The sequence below is a fragment of the Rattus norvegicus genome, chromosome 1, assembly GCF_021556685.1.
Source record: "Rattus norvegicus strain SHRSP/BbbUtx chromosome 1, alternate assembly SHRSP_T2T, whole genome shotgun sequence".
Classification (NCBI taxonomy): Eukaryota; Metazoa; Chordata; class Mammalia; order Rodentia; family Muridae; genus Rattus; species Rattus norvegicus.
The window spans coordinates 193,911,442-193,929,569 of NC_141534.1; the positions used below are offsets into that span (position 1 = coordinate 193,911,442).

At 48.5% G+C, this 18,128-nt stretch overlaps 1 protein-coding gene across 10 annotated transcripts; it reads right to left on the reverse strand.

The window, feature by feature from the left end:
* Positions 1-7,145: 7,145 nt before the first annotated feature.
* Positions 7,146-15,807, reverse strand: Cd19 (CD19 molecule). 10 transcript variants are annotated; one of them, XM_087577238.1, is made up of 16 exons: positions 15,740-15,807; positions 13,752-13,827; positions 12,944-13,210; positions 12,470-12,664; positions 12,061-12,339; positions 10,705-10,812; positions 10,418-10,466; positions 10,087-10,175; positions 9,683-9,784; positions 9,464-9,565; positions 9,310-9,378; positions 9,155-9,211; positions 9,007-9,063; positions 8,266-8,352; positions 8,029-8,135; positions 7,146-7,859 (listed from the first exon to the last, which is right to left on the reverse strand). In XM_087577238.1, exons 5-15 carry the CDS (start codon positions 12,179-12,181, stop codon positions 8,044-8,046), a joined length of 933 nt encoding a protein of 310 aa, XP_087433364.1. In that variant the 5' UTR covers positions 12,182-12,339; positions 12,470-12,664; positions 12,944-13,210; positions 13,752-13,827; positions 15,740-15,807; the 3' UTR covers positions 7,146-7,859; positions 8,029-8,043.
* Between the last annotated feature and the right edge of the window lie 2,321 nt (positions 15,808-18,128).

The following is an 18,128-nucleotide window of genomic DNA, read 5'->3' on the forward strand; positions in this document are numbered from 1 at the left end:
GATATGAGCGAGAAGCAAACATATATTCCTTGAAGCTCGGTTAGCACAGTGTTCTCAGTAGCATGTGTGAGGCCCTAGGCTTGGTCAGAACCAACAAGGAAAGTACAAAGACAGTAGCATTCACCTGAAGCTCCAACTATTCATGATGAGGGGTCGCTTCAGCCCATAAGCTTAAGGCCGGGATGGACACATAGTATGCCGGTTAGTTTTTTGCCAGCTTGACATAAGATAGAGTCATTTGAGAAGAGGATTCTCAATTGAGAGAACACCTCCATCAGACTGACCTGTAGATAAGTCTGTGGTGGCATTTTCTTAATTAATGACTGTGAGAGGGTCCAGGCCAATGTCAGGATGGGATAAGAAAGCAGGCTAAGCAAGTCATGGAGAGAGAGCCAGTAAGCAGCATTCCTCTATGACCCATGCATCAGTTCCCACCTCCAAATCCTGCCCTGGCTTCGGTCAAGATGGTTTATCACAGAAATAAAAACCCTAAGTAAGATACATATCAAAACTTCATCTCGAAAAGTCACACACACACACTTCAATTCTACATATAAATTGACTTTGATCAATATTGGCATACTCAAGAAGTTTGTACTTATTGCAACAATGAAACGGCTCATACATGTTAATGCTTAGAATAGAGAAAGCAATAAGTCCTTAGTGGGGCCTGGAGAGATGGCTCAGCGGTTAAGAGCACTGACTGCTCTTCCAGAGGTTCTGAGTTCAAATCCCAGCAACCACATGGTGGCTCACAACCATCTGTAATGGGATCTGATGCCCCCTTCTGGTGTGTCTAAAGACATTGACAGTGTACCCATATGCATGAAATAAATAAATTTTTTTTTTAAAAATTAAGTCCTTAGTGGTGGTAGATAATGTTTTCTAACTAGACTGCAATAAGCTTTCTCTGTTGACAAAATAAAAATATAAAGGCAGGTTTATTGTGGGCAGCACTTAAATGGATTCACCAGTTCCAAGGAATGGGGCCAGGGAAATTGTGCACCCAGGCTAAAGTAAGGGTTTTTATAGATCTGAGGTGAGGGATAACGATGTGTAAGTTTGGAGCTGGGATGATGCCCATATATGCTCAAAAACTCAACTCCTGGGCTAGCAGTCTTGTGTTTGAGGGGGTCATGACATGTTAGCCCAGAGTTTTCTCTGGGAAGGTGGGGTTGAGGGAAGAAGGGCAGGCAGGGTTTCCCCGATTGTGCAGTGATGAATATGAGTTCCAACCAAATATCCCAACCTATCTGGATATAGGGGCATCGCTGAAGATAGGACTATTTCTTGCTGAAAATGGATGGCTTGGGGTGAGAGACTAGTTGGTAGGCTCAGGCTCAGATGCTCAGCTGGAGGTCTGGCTACAGAAGCAATTGGTTGACCACTGCTTGAGAAACATTGGGAATCTATTCCTGGAGAAATTAGAGGAGGCAAGATACTAGGAGAAAAAGTAGGTTATTACCTTCAGCCTTGACGAGTGAAGACTGACAGAAAGAGTGGAATAGAGATAGGCCCTGGTATATTGGTGAAGTTCTTCAATTTGTGGAGTGACCTGATATTAGTTTCCAGCAGGCTGAACTCATTGATATAGGAACAGCACTCTCTGAGAACATGCAGGTGCCTCCCTTGTCTGCCGTGAGGAAGTCCAATGCTCCCCGGTTCTGCCTGGCCATCAGGGCCACTGATATGATCTAATCCTGGAGGGAGGCCAGTGCTGCTGCTGAGTTGTTGATGGACGTTTGGAGACGGTCAGACCCCTTAGATCCCAACGCCAAGTATCCCATGGTGCCTACATTTAAGCTGGTTGCTCTCATTGAAGTCGTTGTAGCCATCCCTGCCTGTGCGGCAATTGGGCCCCCTGGGTGTGTCTGAGTAAAGAGTGCCTGAAGCTGGGAGGAGTCAATAGGAGAGGAGAGCGTGGCCATTTTGGCCTTCCCATAAAACACCACTGGGTACACAGAGAAGAGGGATTACCAGGGGACAAGTTTTTTGATATTAAGTCATTGCACCAGAAGCACCCCACTGGGGACAACCAGGCAGACATCCAAGTTGTGTTAGTAGTATTGCAAAGAGAGTGGGGTACTGTGCAGCAGAAATGGATTCAGTGTCCAAGAGAGTCCCAGAAGAGGGGCACATGTATAGCAATTGCCCGTGGTTGGGGGGTCAGTCCCTGGCATCATGAACGGACTAGGTAAGAACACTGTAGTTAAAGGGGAGCAACCCAAGCAGCACAGAAAAAAAAAAAACAGTTCCTAAGGTTGGAGATTTTGGTGAGGTTAAGTAGGGCTGCTCCCTCCTGGATGAGGCCCAGTCAGGTGGATATAGAGTCAGTTTCCTTTGCTAGACCTTGCCTCTTACTCCTAAGCCCGCTGGTCATCACAACGATCTGGGATGTATTGTATTGTACTGGGAAAGAACGAACCAGTTTTGTGGCCCATTCTTGACCATATTAGCCACAGCATTTTTGTGCACAGTCTTAGGGGCCTTTTTTGTTTTACAATTGCCCCATGGCAACCTCCATTTTCTTTGACTCATTGGGTGTGACAGGCTTTGTCCATCTTATCAGAGGTAAAGCAAAGCACAGGGTAACAGAACCTTTCTATAGATTTAAAGAGGGATACCGGGGTGGCAAGAACATCTTGGCATCCCACAGAGGGACAGCCAGCCTGGCCCACAATGTCACTGTGTGGCAGTGGCAACAGAGAGAAAAAATAAGCAAGACCCAGAAAGAGAAAGATGAAGATGAATCTGCTGAGTGTGAACGCAGCCATAGCCGGCCATTCAGACCTGTTCTTGAGGATCTCTGCAGAACCTGAGAGTACTGGATCCCAACTGCTGGATGGACCATCCATCTTGAACTGGGGCCCCTTTGAACCTAGGTAGATGGTATCAAAACTGATGTCCCAGGAGTTTGGTGGCTAAGGGGGTGATGAGGCTCACAGTGGAGGGTCCTGTCCACCAGAGCTCTGAAGACTGAGGAGATAATTGTTTGAGAAGTACCTGGTCTCCAAGGGAAAGGGGGAGAGGTTCAGCAGCAGCTGAGTCCACTGACCTGGGGGTACGGAGATAGTTGTCAGTGTGCCAGTGGAGAAGGGAACATGGGTAAGTAGCCAGGCAACATGGTAGTTTAGTCTGGGAGATGGAGATTGAAGAGAAACAGCCTTCTGTACAGGAGATCGAAGGGACTGAGGTTTGTAGGAGAATGTGGGGTGGTTCAGAGGTGGGTGAGAGCAATGGGGAGAGGGGAAGACCAGGACAACCTGAGCTCAAAGGAGAACATGGTGAGTTGTTCCGTGAGGCTGTTGGTTCTTTCTACGTTTCCCAGAGACTGTGGACTATAAGGGATATGAAAGCTTCAGACAGGTGTTCAGCCATCTTGAAGGTGAAAGCCTGGCTGTTGTCAGCCCAAACCAGGGGATGATGTGTTCCATGAGAGTTTGGGCCATGTCTGATGTTTCTCTGGAGGTGGGGAGCTCCTCAATATGTGTCAACAGGTAGGAGATAGCAGAGTTTCTTGTGGGTAGCCATGTGTGTGAAGCCAGTTTTCTAGTCTTTGCCCAGTTGGTATCCTCAAAGCCGGTGCAAAGACTGATGTCTCTGGAGAGCCCCCTGCAGTTTGTATCGGCACACATCTGGCAGCGTGTGTGGGCCTGTAAAATATGAGCTTGAAGGTCAGTGGGATGGAAAAGGGATCCTAGAAATTGGAATAGGGCCTCCTCGGGGCCCAGGTGTAGGCTTTGGTGGACGTCAGAGAGGATGGAAGGCATCTACTTCTGGAGAAGAATAAGATGGTGATTTAGGTGATTTAGGTAAAGTCATCCATCTTTCACCTGTGTGGCCTCTTTGCCAAGGAATTTGGGTTTTTTCCTGTGGCTGGTGCTGAGGTTTGTGGGAAGATGCTAGGCAGAGGATGTGCTCTGTGGGTCTAGAGGCACTGGAAGAGAAACCCCAGGCCACTGAGTCAGCCCTGGCATTATCCAGAGGCACTGGGTCTGTGGAGGTCTGGTGCCCCTGGCAGTCAATTGTGGGAACCTCTGCTGGGAGTTGGAGGGTCTCCAAGATCTTGGCTATTAGGGGACCACTGACAACAATCGTGCCCATGATGGTGAGGGACCCCCTTTCTACTCCTTGGTGGAACCCCCTTTCCTTCCATAGGACAGAGTGGCTATGAGCTACTCTGAGACCATGTACATGTTAACTTGTAGTCCTTTGGCAACACGGAGTGCCCATGTCAGAGCAATTAGTTCAGCCTTTTATAAAGAGGTTCCCACTGGAAGGCGGTTTGCCTCAACTGTTTCAGCCAAGGTGACCACTACATGTGCTGTCCGGTGTTCCTGTGTTATCTATAAGGGGACTTCCAGCCACAAAAAGGGTGGGTTTGTGAGAAGTAAGCCTAAGAGGCTGAGTCGGGGGTGAAAAGGGGTCTCCACGGCCTCTAGGCAGGAGTGGGAAGAGGATGGAACAGAAGAAGGGTTGCAGGTTTAGAACAGGGTTAGGGGCTGGAGAGATGGCTCAGCGGTTAAGCACACCCAACTGCTCTTCCAAAGGTCATGAGTTCAATTCCCAGCAACCACATGGTGGCTCACAACCATCTGTAAAGAGATCTGATGCCCTCTTCTGGTGTATCTGAAGACAGCTACAGTGTACTTAGATGTATAATAAATAAATCAAAAAAAAAAAAAAAAAAAAAGAACAGGGTTAGGGATCAAGGTGACCTGGGAGTTTTCCAGAAATAACAGATGAAAGGTATGGACTGTGAGTGTCCAAGGAGAGAAAGAGAGAGAGTGTGTCTCAGGAGATCAGAGAGCGGGTGGGTGGAGTATACTGGCTGGAGTAGGGTCATCTTGAGGTCCTCACAGGTGAATGCTGTACACAGTAGAGTCCAACTGTTTAGGTAGAAAAGGGATGGTCTGGGAGAAGGGCCCAAGGTGTTGGACCAGGACCCCTGTTGCTACCCCTAGCCTATCATTGGTGAAGAGGTGGTAGGGCCAGTAGGGTCTGGTAGGACAACGCTGGCATTGTTAAAAGAACATCCCAGAGTAGGAAAAAAGCTGGGTCAGGGGTCTCCTTGGCTGCATGGTATCCTGACTTAGTCATAATAGCAAAATTATGTCTGGAGGATTCAATGTCTGAAGAACCCCACCAGGTCCCAAAATGAAAGAATCTGATCCATTGTCATTAGGAGCTGTAGGTCCCCCAAAGCCTGCACCCGGTCAGAGGTGAGAGTCTTAGATCCCTGGCTAAGTAGAATGCCCAAGTATATTATGGTGGGAAAGCATGGATGAGCTTTAGATTCGGAGATGGGGTATCCTAGGGAGCCAAGATAGTTTAGAAGTAAAGCGGTGACCCTCTGGGACAGTGATAAGGAGGAGCTGCAAAGTAGATGGTCATCTGTGTATGGAAGAGGTGTAGTTCGATTAAGGTTAAGGGAGGAATGGTCACAGGCCAAGGCTTGGCCAAAGAAATGCAGACTATCTCAAAAGCCCTAGGAGAACTGGGTTCGGTCCCCAGCTCCGAAAAAAAGAACCAAAAAATAAAATAAAATAAAATAAAAGCCCTAGGAGAACTGTCCATGTAAGCCGTCTCACCTGTGAATCAGACTCTTCCCAGGTGAAGGCAAAGAGAAAATATGAATCAGAGTGTAGGGGGCAGTAAAGAAGGCATCTTTGAGGTCCAGGATGGTAAGTGGGAAGTTACAGGAGGAATGTTAGAAAGGAGGGTTGTCATGATTTGAATATGCTTAGCCCAAGGAGTGAAACTATTTGGAGGTGTGGCCTTGTTGCAGGAAGTGTGTCACTGTGTGTGGGCTTTAAGACCTTCATCCTAGCTGCCTGGAAGCCAGTGTTCTGCTAGCAGCCTTCAGATGAAGATGTAGAACTCTCAGCTCCTCCTGTACCATGCCTGCCTGGATGCTGCCATGTTACCACCTTGATGATACTGGACTGATCCTCTGAACCTGCAAGCCAGCCCCAATTAAATGTTGTCCTTATAAGAGTTGCCTTGGTCTTGGCGTCTCTTCACAGCAGTAAAACCCCCATCTGAGACAAGGGTGTAGGGGACAGTAAAGAAGGCATCTTTGAGGTCCAGGATGGTAAGTTGAAAGTCTTAGGAGGAATGTTAGAGAGGAGGATGTAGGGGTTGGTAACCATGCGTAGGTTGGGATTACTGCCTTGTTAATGAGGTAGAGGTTCTGTACTAACTGGTAGGCTTATTCACTGGGAGAATGGAAGTGTTGCATTAGAAGTCCCTGAAAGAACAACAATATCAACCAACCAGACACTCCAAAGCTCCCAGGGCCTAAACCACTAACCAAACAGTACACATGGAGCGACTCATGTCTCCAGCCACATATGTAGAAGAGAATGGCCTTGTTAGGCATCAATGGGAAGAGAGGCCCTTGGTCCTGTGAAGGTTCGATGCCCCAGTGTAGGAGAATGCCAGGGCAGGGAGGCAGGAGAGAGTGGGTGGGTGGGTGGGGCAGCACCATCATAGAGGCAGGGGGAGGGAAAATAGGGAAAGGGGATAACATTTGAAATATAAATAAAGAAAATATCCAATTATTTTTAAAGGGGGGGGAGAAGTCCCTGAAATAGGAGGTGGTTAATGATGGGCTTGAGTCTGTGGTGATGGTTTCAGAAATGGGAAACTAGGGTTGGGAAGGGAAGGGAGAAGGGTCCTTGAAGTGAACTAGGACCATCTGGTGATGAGTAACAATCACCAGGGTTGAAATAGCCCATACTCAGGAGTGGAGAGAATCCGGTAGGGTAGAACAGGACAGTCTCAGGTAGTGATCCTTGAGGCAACTAGAGGAAGAAGAAGATGGGAGTCAGGAGAGATTATGGGAGCCAGGGGGAGGAGGTGGCCCCAAAACAGCAGAGGATATCACAGTCAAGTAAAGGTATCAGGCAGATGGGCATGATCAAAAAAGAAAGTGAAAAGAACCATCCTGTGAGAATGCAGGGAAGTGGCAGGCGGGGGGGGGGGCAGTTTGGGAGGAGAGAGAGGGAAGAGGAGAGGATCAGTTCCCCACAAGGCCAGAGGCCCAGCACTAAAGCCAGGGCTTTAGGCTCAATTCCTCCTAGGTTCTCAGTACCAAGATAATAGGTTTTCTCCACCAAAGAAATAAGCCAATTCAAGCCAAATTAAGACATATAGAGGCAGATTTATTGAGAGCAGCTCTTGAGTACGTTCACAGATCCCAAGGACAGGGGAGGGAGCAGGGAAATGGCACACCTGGGCTAAGGTAAGGGGGTTTTATAGGTCTTAGACAAGGAGTGATGATATGTAAGTTCAGAGCTGGGGTGGTGTCCACATATGGTCAGAAGCTGAAACCCTGGGCGGGCACTCAGGTGGGTTGCCGGAAACTCAGAGATGAGGGGTACTGACCTGCTAGCCCAGAGCAGCCAGGGTTAAGGGAAGAAGGGCAGACAGGGTTTCCCAGTTTGTGCAGGGGTGCCAATCCCATCACTGTCTGTCCCTTGTGGGACACCATGGAATAATGGCTGAACATATTTGCATCATTGGATGTTAGTGGCTAAATATCATGCTAGGGCCAGGATGTATTCAGACCAGCTCTCCTTCCTCTGGGTGATTCAGAGCTGGATTCAGCCTCATCTTTCCTTCTTCTCCCACACAAGGGCATGCTTCAGAGTATTTGAGTGGCTTGTTGAGTTTATTTGGGGAAAGCAAAAAGAGTCAAAAGGAAGCTTTGCTTGTACATGCATATGAGTGTGTGTGTGTGTGTGTGTGCGCGCACACACATCCTAAACAAGGTTATTTCACTGACTGACACCATCTTCTTGGGATCTCCAGATTTCAGAGTAAGATGGGGTTCTCGGGACCTAAGGAAGTCCAGGCTACGTAAAAGAACAAACCAATAAACAAACAAATATGGGAAGAAGTCTAGGCCCTATTCACTGGACCCAGGAAACGGGTCCCCTTCCTCTCCCCAGGAGCCAGTGCTGCATCATCATCCTTGTTTATCTCCTTCTTCCTCCCCTCTCTGAGGGGCAGTGTCCAGCTCACCTAGTCACCTGGGAGTCACGTGGCACCCCAAGTCCCCATGTGGCCCTCTCCTGCCCATGCTGGCTCTGGGTCGTCAGATTTATCCATGTTTTCATAAGAGTCTGCATCTGGATTAAGACCAGGAAAAGGAAAGTATAAATAGGATAAGAAGGAAGCTCTGGGTGGGCGGCCGGGTCCAGAGGACAACTGGGGGCGAGGGGGTCCAGAGACAACAAGGAACAGTGCAGAAACACCCACCTTCCTCATGACTGGGACCAGACCGAATTGATTGGAGCTGAGGAGCTGCATACAGGATCCCTCTCATATCTTCGTAGGACTGGGACCCTGCTTAGGCATGGGATGGAAAATTAGAGACCCAGAAACCCTGCTGGGGCTTGGGGAAGGGAAGTGCTGCCTACCCAGGAGAGAGGAGCTAGGCAGGGAGTAGAAGCTCCTTATGTCAAAGTGGGAATGATTTGTCATCATCGAGATCCTACTCAGTTGTAAGAAGGCTAAGGTCAAAGGAAGGGTCGAGAACAGAGTTGGGAGGAGTCAAAGCCAAGGTCATAGGAAATGATACAGACAGCTGGGGTCAAGGATGAAGTCTGCACTATTAGACTGGAGTGAGGTAAAGGTCAAACTCTAGGGGAGATGTTGGGGGTCAATGCTTTAGTTGGTTGGCTGATTATTTTTTGTTAAATTTTTGTTACAAAGTCTCATTCAGCCTAGGCTGGCCTGGAATTCACAAAGTACGGCAAGCTAGCCTCAAATCTCCCCGCCTTAGCCTCCCACAAGCTGGAATTCTAGACACAACTATGTCAGGTTCATTGGGGTCAAGACTGATCTTCACGGTTAGAGATGGTAGAAACACTGGGAAACAGGCTAGAGGGTGGAGTTACAAATCGGGTCCAACGCCAGGGTCAAGCTTAGGCTTGGGGATCAGAGCTAAGTTTATATCATCTGAGATTGACCAAAGAAAGATGTCCTAAGTACTCTCACCAAGGGAGGATGCTTCCCGGCTGGGGTCCCATGCAGACCCGTGGGGGCTCAGGAAGTCTGGAACAAGAAGAGAGACAAAGATGTCACTTTTTCTCCTGGTCTTCAGCCTCTTCCAAGAGTGGCAGCCCTCAAACACTCAGATACACACCCATCGTCCTGCCAACTGGTTGGGCCAGCTCCTCATCTGCATTTTCATAAGACTCGGCTGTGGAAGAGAGAGCCCAGGAGTTGCTCAGGCAATAGGAGCTCTGCAGCACCAAGAGTGCTTTCCTAACCACCAGCCCCACAAGGACCCCACATTACCATTGGAGAAGGAGTCTTCCTCCTCTGGACCTACGGGGTCATCCTCAGGGTTCTCATAGCCACTGCCATCTGATAGAGAAAGAGGGTTATCTCTAGTAAAGGTCAGCAGCCCACAGTTGGGGAAATGTTGGGACCAGGGAGAGTGGGGCCTCACCCTGGGAAAGTTGATCCTGCTCAAGGTTGGAGTCATTCTCATAGAATTCAGAGCCCTCCTCGCTGTCTGGCTCTTCATAGGCCTCCCCTTCTTCTTCCAGTCCTGAGTTTGGGACCGGTGTGGAGAACTGAGTGGCATCTCTCCTCTACCAGCAGTCCGCTAACCCCACCACAGGCTGCTCTGACACTCTCCAGTTGAGGAACCACCCTTCAATCTGACCTGTTTCATGTCTCTGAGCTCCAGCATCCTGGACTTCAATGCGTGGATTTCCATAGGACACAGGACCACTCCCTAGGCTAGCAGCCCAACGCTGAGCATGGGCTGGTGGAAAGAGTGTTTTAAGATGGCTGTCAGAGGCTGTTCAGAAAGCCTCTGTGTGCCTGTGTGACTGGCCTTGAGCCGTGGGGAAGGGATCGAAATGTGGGCCTTGGCCTTAAGTTCTAGGACAAGGCTCACTCTGGCCAGGGTCCAGACACTGGACTTGGCCGATCTGATGTTATTTAGTTCTGGGCTCTACTCTGGGGAAGGTTCTGCTCCAAGAAGATTGGAGAAATGAGGACAATGCATAGCTGGCTACTGCCAGAGGGAAGTTGAAGGCCTCCCAAGGGTGGGTAGTCCCTCACCCTGGCCAGAGGTAGATGTAGGAAGGGAGAGCACATTCCCATACTGGTTCTGGGTCCCGTTTCCTGAGGGAGGCGTCACTTTGAAGAATCTGGAGGAAGAAAGAGTTGGTGGTGTACCTTAAGGCTGAACCACGTAGGGATTCCCAGTTCCAGTCTATTCTGGAAATTAACTGTGTAGGGATGCGTACCCAATGAGTTTGTGACCATGCCAAGCAAGGTGATTTGGAAGGTGGTCTCTGAACTTGCGCAGTATTTCAACCAATAGAGATGGCCCCAAGGCCCACGGGACAAAGAGTGTAAAGCTTGCAGCAAAAGGGCATTTGTACTTTACCTCCTAGCAGGGTCGGTCATTCGCTTCCTCTTCCTCCTCAGGATGAAGGCTGATGGGATGTAAAGAGGTGGATCAGGAGAGGGTTTGGCAGGCAGGAGGTGAATTTGGGGATACAGGGGAGGTCACTTAGGTCAATATAGGAGATGATCATACAAATTCTAGGGCCTCCAGGAAGTATGAGAGACAGTAAAGAAGCATGAGGCTATGGGATGTGTCAGATTGGCCAGCATAGGCTTATTCTGAGAAAGATGGGGTAGAATTTAGAGAAACTCAGGGGCATGACTTACCTCTTCGAAAATAGAGAAAAGCCGCCATAGAAACCATACAGAAGATGACATATACTAAAGTCACAACTGGGACTATCCATCCACCAGTCCTCAACAGCCAGAGCCACACTGCTAAGAGGAAAGTGCTATGAGACAAGAACCCCACAACACATCTTATTCCCCAACCCCTCAAGGGTCGTACAGCTGAGAGACTAGAGCAAGACACAGACTCAAAGTCTTAATCTCTTCAGGGAGCTCTTCTCCCTTCCACTAAGGAAGAACCAGTTGTTCCCAGGAGAACAAGGGTTGTGCCACAGAGCACAAGACTCCAACAAGCCACATACAAAGCATGGGTATTATCCTAGCAATGTGAGGACTAGGAGATGGTTAATTCTGCAGTTAAGGATAACCATGGTCAACATGGAGGGCAAAAGTGAATCTTCCAAGTTAGAGTTGAGATCCAACATATGTTGGGATCAAGTTTGAAGTGGAAGCAGAGGTAGCACTTAACAGTTGTGGTCAGGATAGCATGGTACTGTTGTATTAAGGAGAAGCAAGGCAAGACATTGTGGCGAATTTGATGGAGGGAGTGAGGAAAGAGAAGACAGTCAGGCTCCTAACTTGGGCAAATGGACCCTGTATATGCTTCTCAGTGCTCCATTTGTGCAAAGCCATCCAAAGTGTCTATGTGGGAAAGATGTCGATTTGACTTTATATATTAAGCCTGAGATGTCCACTGGACATGAAATGGCAATCCCAGGAGATGACTGGTTTTGGGGAGTATAGAGCCCAGGAAAGGTATAAGGAGTGGTAACCTAGGAACCATGGGAGTAAAGGATGCCAAATGAGAAGAGGGTGTGGATAGAAGTGAGTACAAGGCCTGGGGCTCCAAAAGGGAGCAGTGGTGGAGGAAGAAGCCAGCAAAGCTCACAGGGAAGAACCAGAAAAACGAGATCTCAGAAGCAATGAGAAAAGAGCTAGAGTTAGGATTCAGTGTACAAACTGGAGTTTGGGATGAGGCTTGAAGCTGGTTCTGGTGCCAGTTCCAAGTCTGTCTTGGTATTGTACTCATGCCTCAGCCTCCCAAGTTCTAGGTTACAGTTGTACACCACCAGTTTTGGTCTGTCTGTCTTTCTGTCTGTCTGTCTGCCCCCTCTCTCCACACACACACACACACACACACACACACACACACACACACACACACACATGAGAGAGAGAGAGAGAGAGAGAGAGAGAGAGAGAGAGAGAGAGTGTGTGTTAGTTCTAGGGATGGAAACAGAACCTCATACATGCTATGCCCACACTCTACCACAGAACCACACCCCTAGCCCTTCTAATTCTTCCAGTAGCTCCCAAAATTGGAAGAAACCCTACCTGACCTTGCAATGACCTTCACGTGCATCTTGATGGTCAGGCCTCCTTGGAGACAATAATAGGTACCTTCATCTGAAGCTTTGGCTTGGGGCAGTAGCAAAAGAGACCCCCAAACCCACATCTCTCTCACTGGGTGCTCTCCCCCAAGGCTTAGGCTCAGTAATGAAACGTTAAGCGTCTTAGGATGCACATGGGTCCAGGAGATGGAGCCTTTGGTCACTGGGACAGGGGGTACGCCACAGGACAGCCAAAGTGTGGAGCCAGGGGCCACAGTGAGATCTAAGGCAGGAGATAAAAGGTAAAGAAAGTATCATGGGGGGGTCTCATTTCCCCCCACCCCCGAGTTCCCAGCACCATCCCTATCCTTGAGCCCTCACTTCCCAGCACTCGAACAGCCCTGTTCCCCTACCTTGGTTGATTAGACTCTGATTCAGACTGATCTCCCGTGGGGCACATACAGGCTTTGTTTTCCAGACCTCAGGATGATCTGTAGCCCACACATACAGCTGGGAACCAGAAGTGGACCTGTGGCTCCCTGAGGACCTGTTTCCTAGGTCACAATCCAGGTCCCCCAAGTCTGAAGCATTCCACCGGAACAGCTCCCCTGAGAAGAGACCCCAGACTAGACGCAGATCAGGAGAAGGGGGAGATACAGAGGCCCCAAAAAGCAGAGCCAGAGATACAGGGAGAAAGCCACTATGACTAACAGATGAGTGAGACAGAGACAGAGTAGCTCAGAGCAGCTACGAAGCCGTAGGAACCAGGTGCCTAGAACTAACTCCTTCCTGCCGCTGTAGCGTCACTAGACCTAAGAACTTCCTGTGTCCATGGAGAAACCCTCTTTACAGCCCACCCCCACAGCCCAGCCCTCCCAGGCACTCACCACTATCCTCCACGTTTACGGTCCAGGCAGGCTGCCAGGTGTCCTTGAAAGAGGGCCTCTTTTGGCACAGATAGAAGCCCCCCCTATGGTCCGAGACATTGACAATCACTAGCAAGATGCCCAGGGGCCCGATGTGCAGACCCAGGTCCGGGGACCTGAGGCTCAGCTCCAGGAAGGGTGTTGACTGGTTACCTCGATACCAAGCCAGCTTCTCAGAAGAGACAGGTGAGGAGTCCCGGAGGCATGACAGCACAACATTGTCTCCCTCTGTGGGGAGAGGAAAAGGAGAGCCCCAACCCCTTTTCCCTCCTCATAAATCAAAGGACCCCAGAAGTTCACCATATGGAAAGCCCTAAAGGTCTTTCTGACACCTCTCAGAAGTTTACAAGTAAGAAAATGGAGGCTCAAAGAAGGCCAGTTACTCAACCAGGAACCCAGGCTCCCAACCCTAGCTCCTTCCAGTCAGACGTACAGACAGACAGACATACCTTCTACCTCCACCAGTAAGGAATTCTGGGGCCTGCCTCCTACTAAGGTAAGGAAGAGGAGGAGGGAGACAGGGAGAGGAGATGGCATGGTAGCCAGGCTCCCTGGGGCACCCGGCTTCTGCGCGGCTGCGCAGAGGATGCTGGGGCAAGCAGGAGCCTAGTGGGCAATGAACCATGGGTGTCTGTGAGGGTTGTGGCAGTCCCCACATAGAGGAAAGGGGGTGGTCACACCTTGGGCCCCCTTTTGCAGGCACTCTTCCAAATCCACAACACTTGTCCCCTCCTGTCACCCAGCATTTAAACCAAGTATGTGATCTTACGTATGGTTCGGCATGGAAGTCCGGTAAGGCTAATGTCTTCACCACTGCACGCACAGTGCTTTCCACACAGTGGCACCTGGTAAACATTTGTCAAATGAGTGGGTACAGATTTAGGGTCTTTTTTCTCCTCCTTTCTCCAGGCTCCAAGCTCTGACCCCATTTTACAGCTCTGTTTCCAGCTGGTAAAATTAAAGGCATACGCCATCGTGCCTGGCTTCCACTTTTTTTCTCTATCATCTGAGGATAGCATTAGGATTTTATATTGGGTCTGGTGATCCAGGCCTATAATTCCAGTTACTGGAAAAAATCACAAAAGTCAAGGCCATCTTGGACTGCAGAGTGAGTTCAAAGCCAATCCACAGTACTCAGGGAGAACTTAACTGAAAATTAAAAAGTTTTTTTAAAAAGCTGAGGACATAGTTCAGTGATAAAGTATATATATAAGACCCTAGATTTGGGGTTGAGGATTTAGCTCAATGATAGAGCCGCCCTGGGTTCGGTCCTCAGCTCCGGAAAAAACAAAAAACAAACAAGCAAACAAAAGACCCTAGATTTAATCCCTGCTACCACACAGGCATAGACACAGACAGACAGACAGACAGGTACGCGCGCGCGCGCGCGCGCGCGCGCACACACACACACACACACACACATACCACACTTCATTCTAGCTTAGGGTACATAGCAAGACCCCCCTCTCAGAAAAGGAGGAGCCAAACAGGCACAGAGGCACACACCTTTAATCACAGCAACTGAAAGGCAACAATAGCTGGATCCTTGGAAGTTTCAGGCCAGCCACGGCTACTTAGTGAGACTCTGTCAATCCCACCCCCAATATCCCCAAAAAGGAATGTGAGCTGGGTAGATAATGTAGACCAATGGTAGAACACTTGCCTACCATATATAATTCCCTGAGTTGCAGCACAAGAAAAAACAGTGGGTGGTGTCTAGGGTGTATGTGTGTGGGTGGTTGTAGTATGATGTGTGTATGTATGTGTATGTGTGTGGGGTTTGTGTGTATGTGGTGTGTATGTGTGCATTTAGTTTGTATGTGGTGTGGTGTGGTATGCATGTAGTATGGTGTGTGTGTGCATGTAGTTTGTATGTGGGGTGGGGGTATGTGTATGTGGTATGGTGTGTGTGTGTATGTAGTTTGATTGTGGGGTGGGGGTATGTGTATGTGTGTGGTTTGTATGTATATGGTGTGTGTGTGTGCGTGTAGTTTATATGGGTGTGGTGGGAGTATGTATGTAGCGTGGTATGTGTGTGTGCATGTAGTTTTTACGTGGTGTGGGGCGTGTGTATGTGGTGTGATGTGTATGTGTATGTACTTTGTATGTAGTATATAGGGGAGCATATATGTGGTGTGGAGTGTGTGTGTGTGTGTGTGTGTGTAGCTTTTTTTGGTTTACAGTTCAGTTTCTGAGAGTCATCATCAGTTTGTGGCTGAGAGTGGCGCCCACTCAGCTACATGCAAAACCATGGTTAAATTTCCTTATCTCTAAGCAAGTTAGTAAGAGAGCTGACCAGAAACTGTTCTGGGGGCACAGCAATCAGAGCTGGGAAGAGGCTAGACAGCAGTATGGTGACCAAGAGCCATGTGCTTTGCAGTGGTCTTTAGAAATGGCTTCTTATTAAGATCCCTTTATTCTCCAGGTAATTCCTGCTTCTGTTGTGGAGACTCACAGACATTAAGTTTAGGCCTCAAGACTGGAAGAGCATTATCTAAAGTCACACAGTGATAGTACAGTGTCTATGCATGTGTGTGTGTGTGTGTGTGTATGCCTGTGTGTATATATATGTGTCTGTGTGTGTACCTCTGTGTGTATGTTGTGTGTCTCTTGTGTCGATGTGTCTGTGTATCTCTGTCTCTGTGTGTGTTGTGTGTGCCTGTGTGTATGTGGTGTGTATGTGGTGTGCGTGTGTATGTGTATATGTGTGTCCATGTTTGTGTGCCCAAGTCTGTGTGCCCGAGCATGTGTGCATACCTTTCACTGATGACAGCACTCAGAGGAAAGACTAAGAGACCCAAGAGACCTAGTTTCTGAGTTGAGTCCCAGGCCTATCTCTACTGGGCTGTGACTTCCTGTTTGCCACAGGCAAACCTCAGGGGACACCACAGGTGGTGGGCCCTCATTTCCCTTGATTGAGCTGAGGGGCCAAGGAGAAAGAAGGAGGCTTGGGAAGAAGAGACTTCTAACAGTGGGCACAAACTTGCCTAACACCCAGCAGTGTTTCTCCCTTCTTAAGACCCACAAAGGATTTCCATTCATCTAAAGCAAACAGACAAGAAAACCCTCCAGTCCACATCCAGAGGAAATGACACTATTCTCTATTCATTCCTCCATCTTTCGTCTTCATTCCTCTTATTCAACTTACCAAGCATCTCTCCCACCACAGACCTTTTCCACCACACAACACTTTCCACTTGGCTAGCTCCTTTTTTTTTTTTTTTTTTTTTTTTATCACTTAGCTCTCAGTTCAAATGTTACTTCCTCAGAAAGGCCTGCCCAGAACTGCCAGGTACTTCACATCCTTGTTTTATTTCCGTTCTAGCATTTGCCTCAGTTTTAAATTATACTCGTTAGGAGTTAATCTCATTATTTACATCTCGAGTCAGAATGCAGACTGTCCTCTCCTTGTCTTATGTCACTGGTGAGCTCTACCTGTGAGGGGGGATCCACAGCCCTAGGCTGTTCATGCTAACAGAGATCTTTTTTGTCCCTAGATGCACTCTGGTTTAATGAAGGTTTAATATGTATTTATTGACTGAAGGAAGAAAACAAGTGGGGAAGAGTAAAGAAAACCTTTCCCTGAGGTGGAGCGATGGCTTGTCTCCAAACGTGAGGACCTGAATCCTGTCCCCAGAGTCTTGTGTAAAATTGCCAGGCACGATCTGGGAAGGTGGTGTGGTGGGTAAAGGGCTTACTACACAAGTGTGAGGATCACAATCCCCAGAGGCCACATAAATGCCAAGCAGCCTGACTGAAATCTCAGTCTTCGCAGGACCTGCTGACTAGCAACACTAGCTTATTGATTGAGAGACCCTGGCTCATTTGAGTTACGGTGGAAGAGCAGAGGAGGGCAATTTTGGACATCTACACGTGGCCTCTATATGCATGGACCCTCACATACACACATGTGCCTGAATGAAAAAAAGGAATAAAAACGGAGCATGTGACTCCCCCTAAGTATGCTGGAGGAAAAAGTTTATTGTAGACATGAGAGAGAGCAAAGGCAGAGGCAGAGACTCTGGGAAAGTCCAGAATGAACATGACCCCGAGCTGGGCCTTGTGAGGAAAGTGGGGAGGGGAAAGCCAAGAGACCAAGAGGCCAAAAGGGTAAAAGGTAAAAAGGAACCCATAACCGAATGACTGGATTATATGCAGAAGAGCATCTGGGAGAAGGACAGCCCCTGGACTGGAGCCTTCAGGGTAGGGGGCAGGGTATGCCAGCCATACCCTGTAACAGGCAAGGAATAGAGATGCTGGGAGAACCTGGTGACTTGATCTGTTTTGATATGTTAAATCCGCCTTTTGCCTCAGGTTTGAGACCTAACTTCCATTGTTGATAGATAGTAAGGACCATCCTGATAAGGAGTGATGTAATCTTTTCTATGACTACTTCCTTTTGACTCTGAGGTGTCATTGCTGGGGATCCACAAAAGCCGGAATGCTTCGTAAGGGTGATGGGAAGGAGGGAGGGAGGGAGGGAAAGAGGTACACTTGCTGTCCAGGCTTTGTGCCACCATCTGGGGCTAGGGAAGTACAGCAGTCTGTGATGCTGGGCTGGCTGGGGTTAGCCACTTTTGGAGCTGTCTGGGATGCAGATTCAGGGGCTGGCGAGCAGCTAGAGCAGTCTGCAGTTGATTTGAAATCTGCTGGGACAGACAAACTAAAGACAGACGATAAAGTTAAGGAGTTTAGGGGAAAATTATTTGTGCCGTTGAAACTTCCAGGCCCTCCTTCCTGGTAGTTGGGGGAGGGGAGTTTTAAGACTAGGGAAGAAAGATCGAGACCCCTACCTTCAGGAATGGGTGGAATAGGCAGGTGGGGGGAAAGTCTACTGATTGACGGTACTTCTCTGGAATCTGATTGACCTGCTGACCCCGAAGCTTACAATAATTTTTTTTAAGTTTTCAAAAATATAAGAAATTTTAAATATGTTAGCATTACCTCTGTTTGTAACCTATCCTGAAATCTACATTGTAAAAAGAGCAGTAGATTCGTGCCTTAGGGTTATAGTAAAAGCTTGGGAACCCTAAAATGATTCTGGGTTGAAAGCCTCTCTGAATTTATCTCCTTTCAGAGTCTGGGCAAGGTAAACTGTCTTCTCAGCCGGAGAGGGTCGCTCTAGGAAAGGAGGCCTGAGGCCTGA

What these genes read in the sequence shown, in the direction of transcription:
- Cd19 (XM_087577228.1), bottom strand. Translation starts at nt 13,519, where the DNA reads ATGCCATCTCCTCTCCCTGTCTCCCTCCTCCTCTTCCTTACCTTAGTA. An exon ending in TCAGAGTCTAATCAACCAAG is followed by an intron (nt 12,340 to 12,469) that starts GTAGGGGAACAG and finishes CTCCTGCCTTAG; the next exon opens with ATCTCACTGTGGCCCCTGGC. An exon ending in GAAGGTCATTGCAAGGTCAG is followed by an intron (nt 10,813 to 12,060) that starts GTAGGGTTTCTT and finishes TCCTCTTAGCAG; the next exon opens with TGTGGCTCTGGCTGTTGAGG.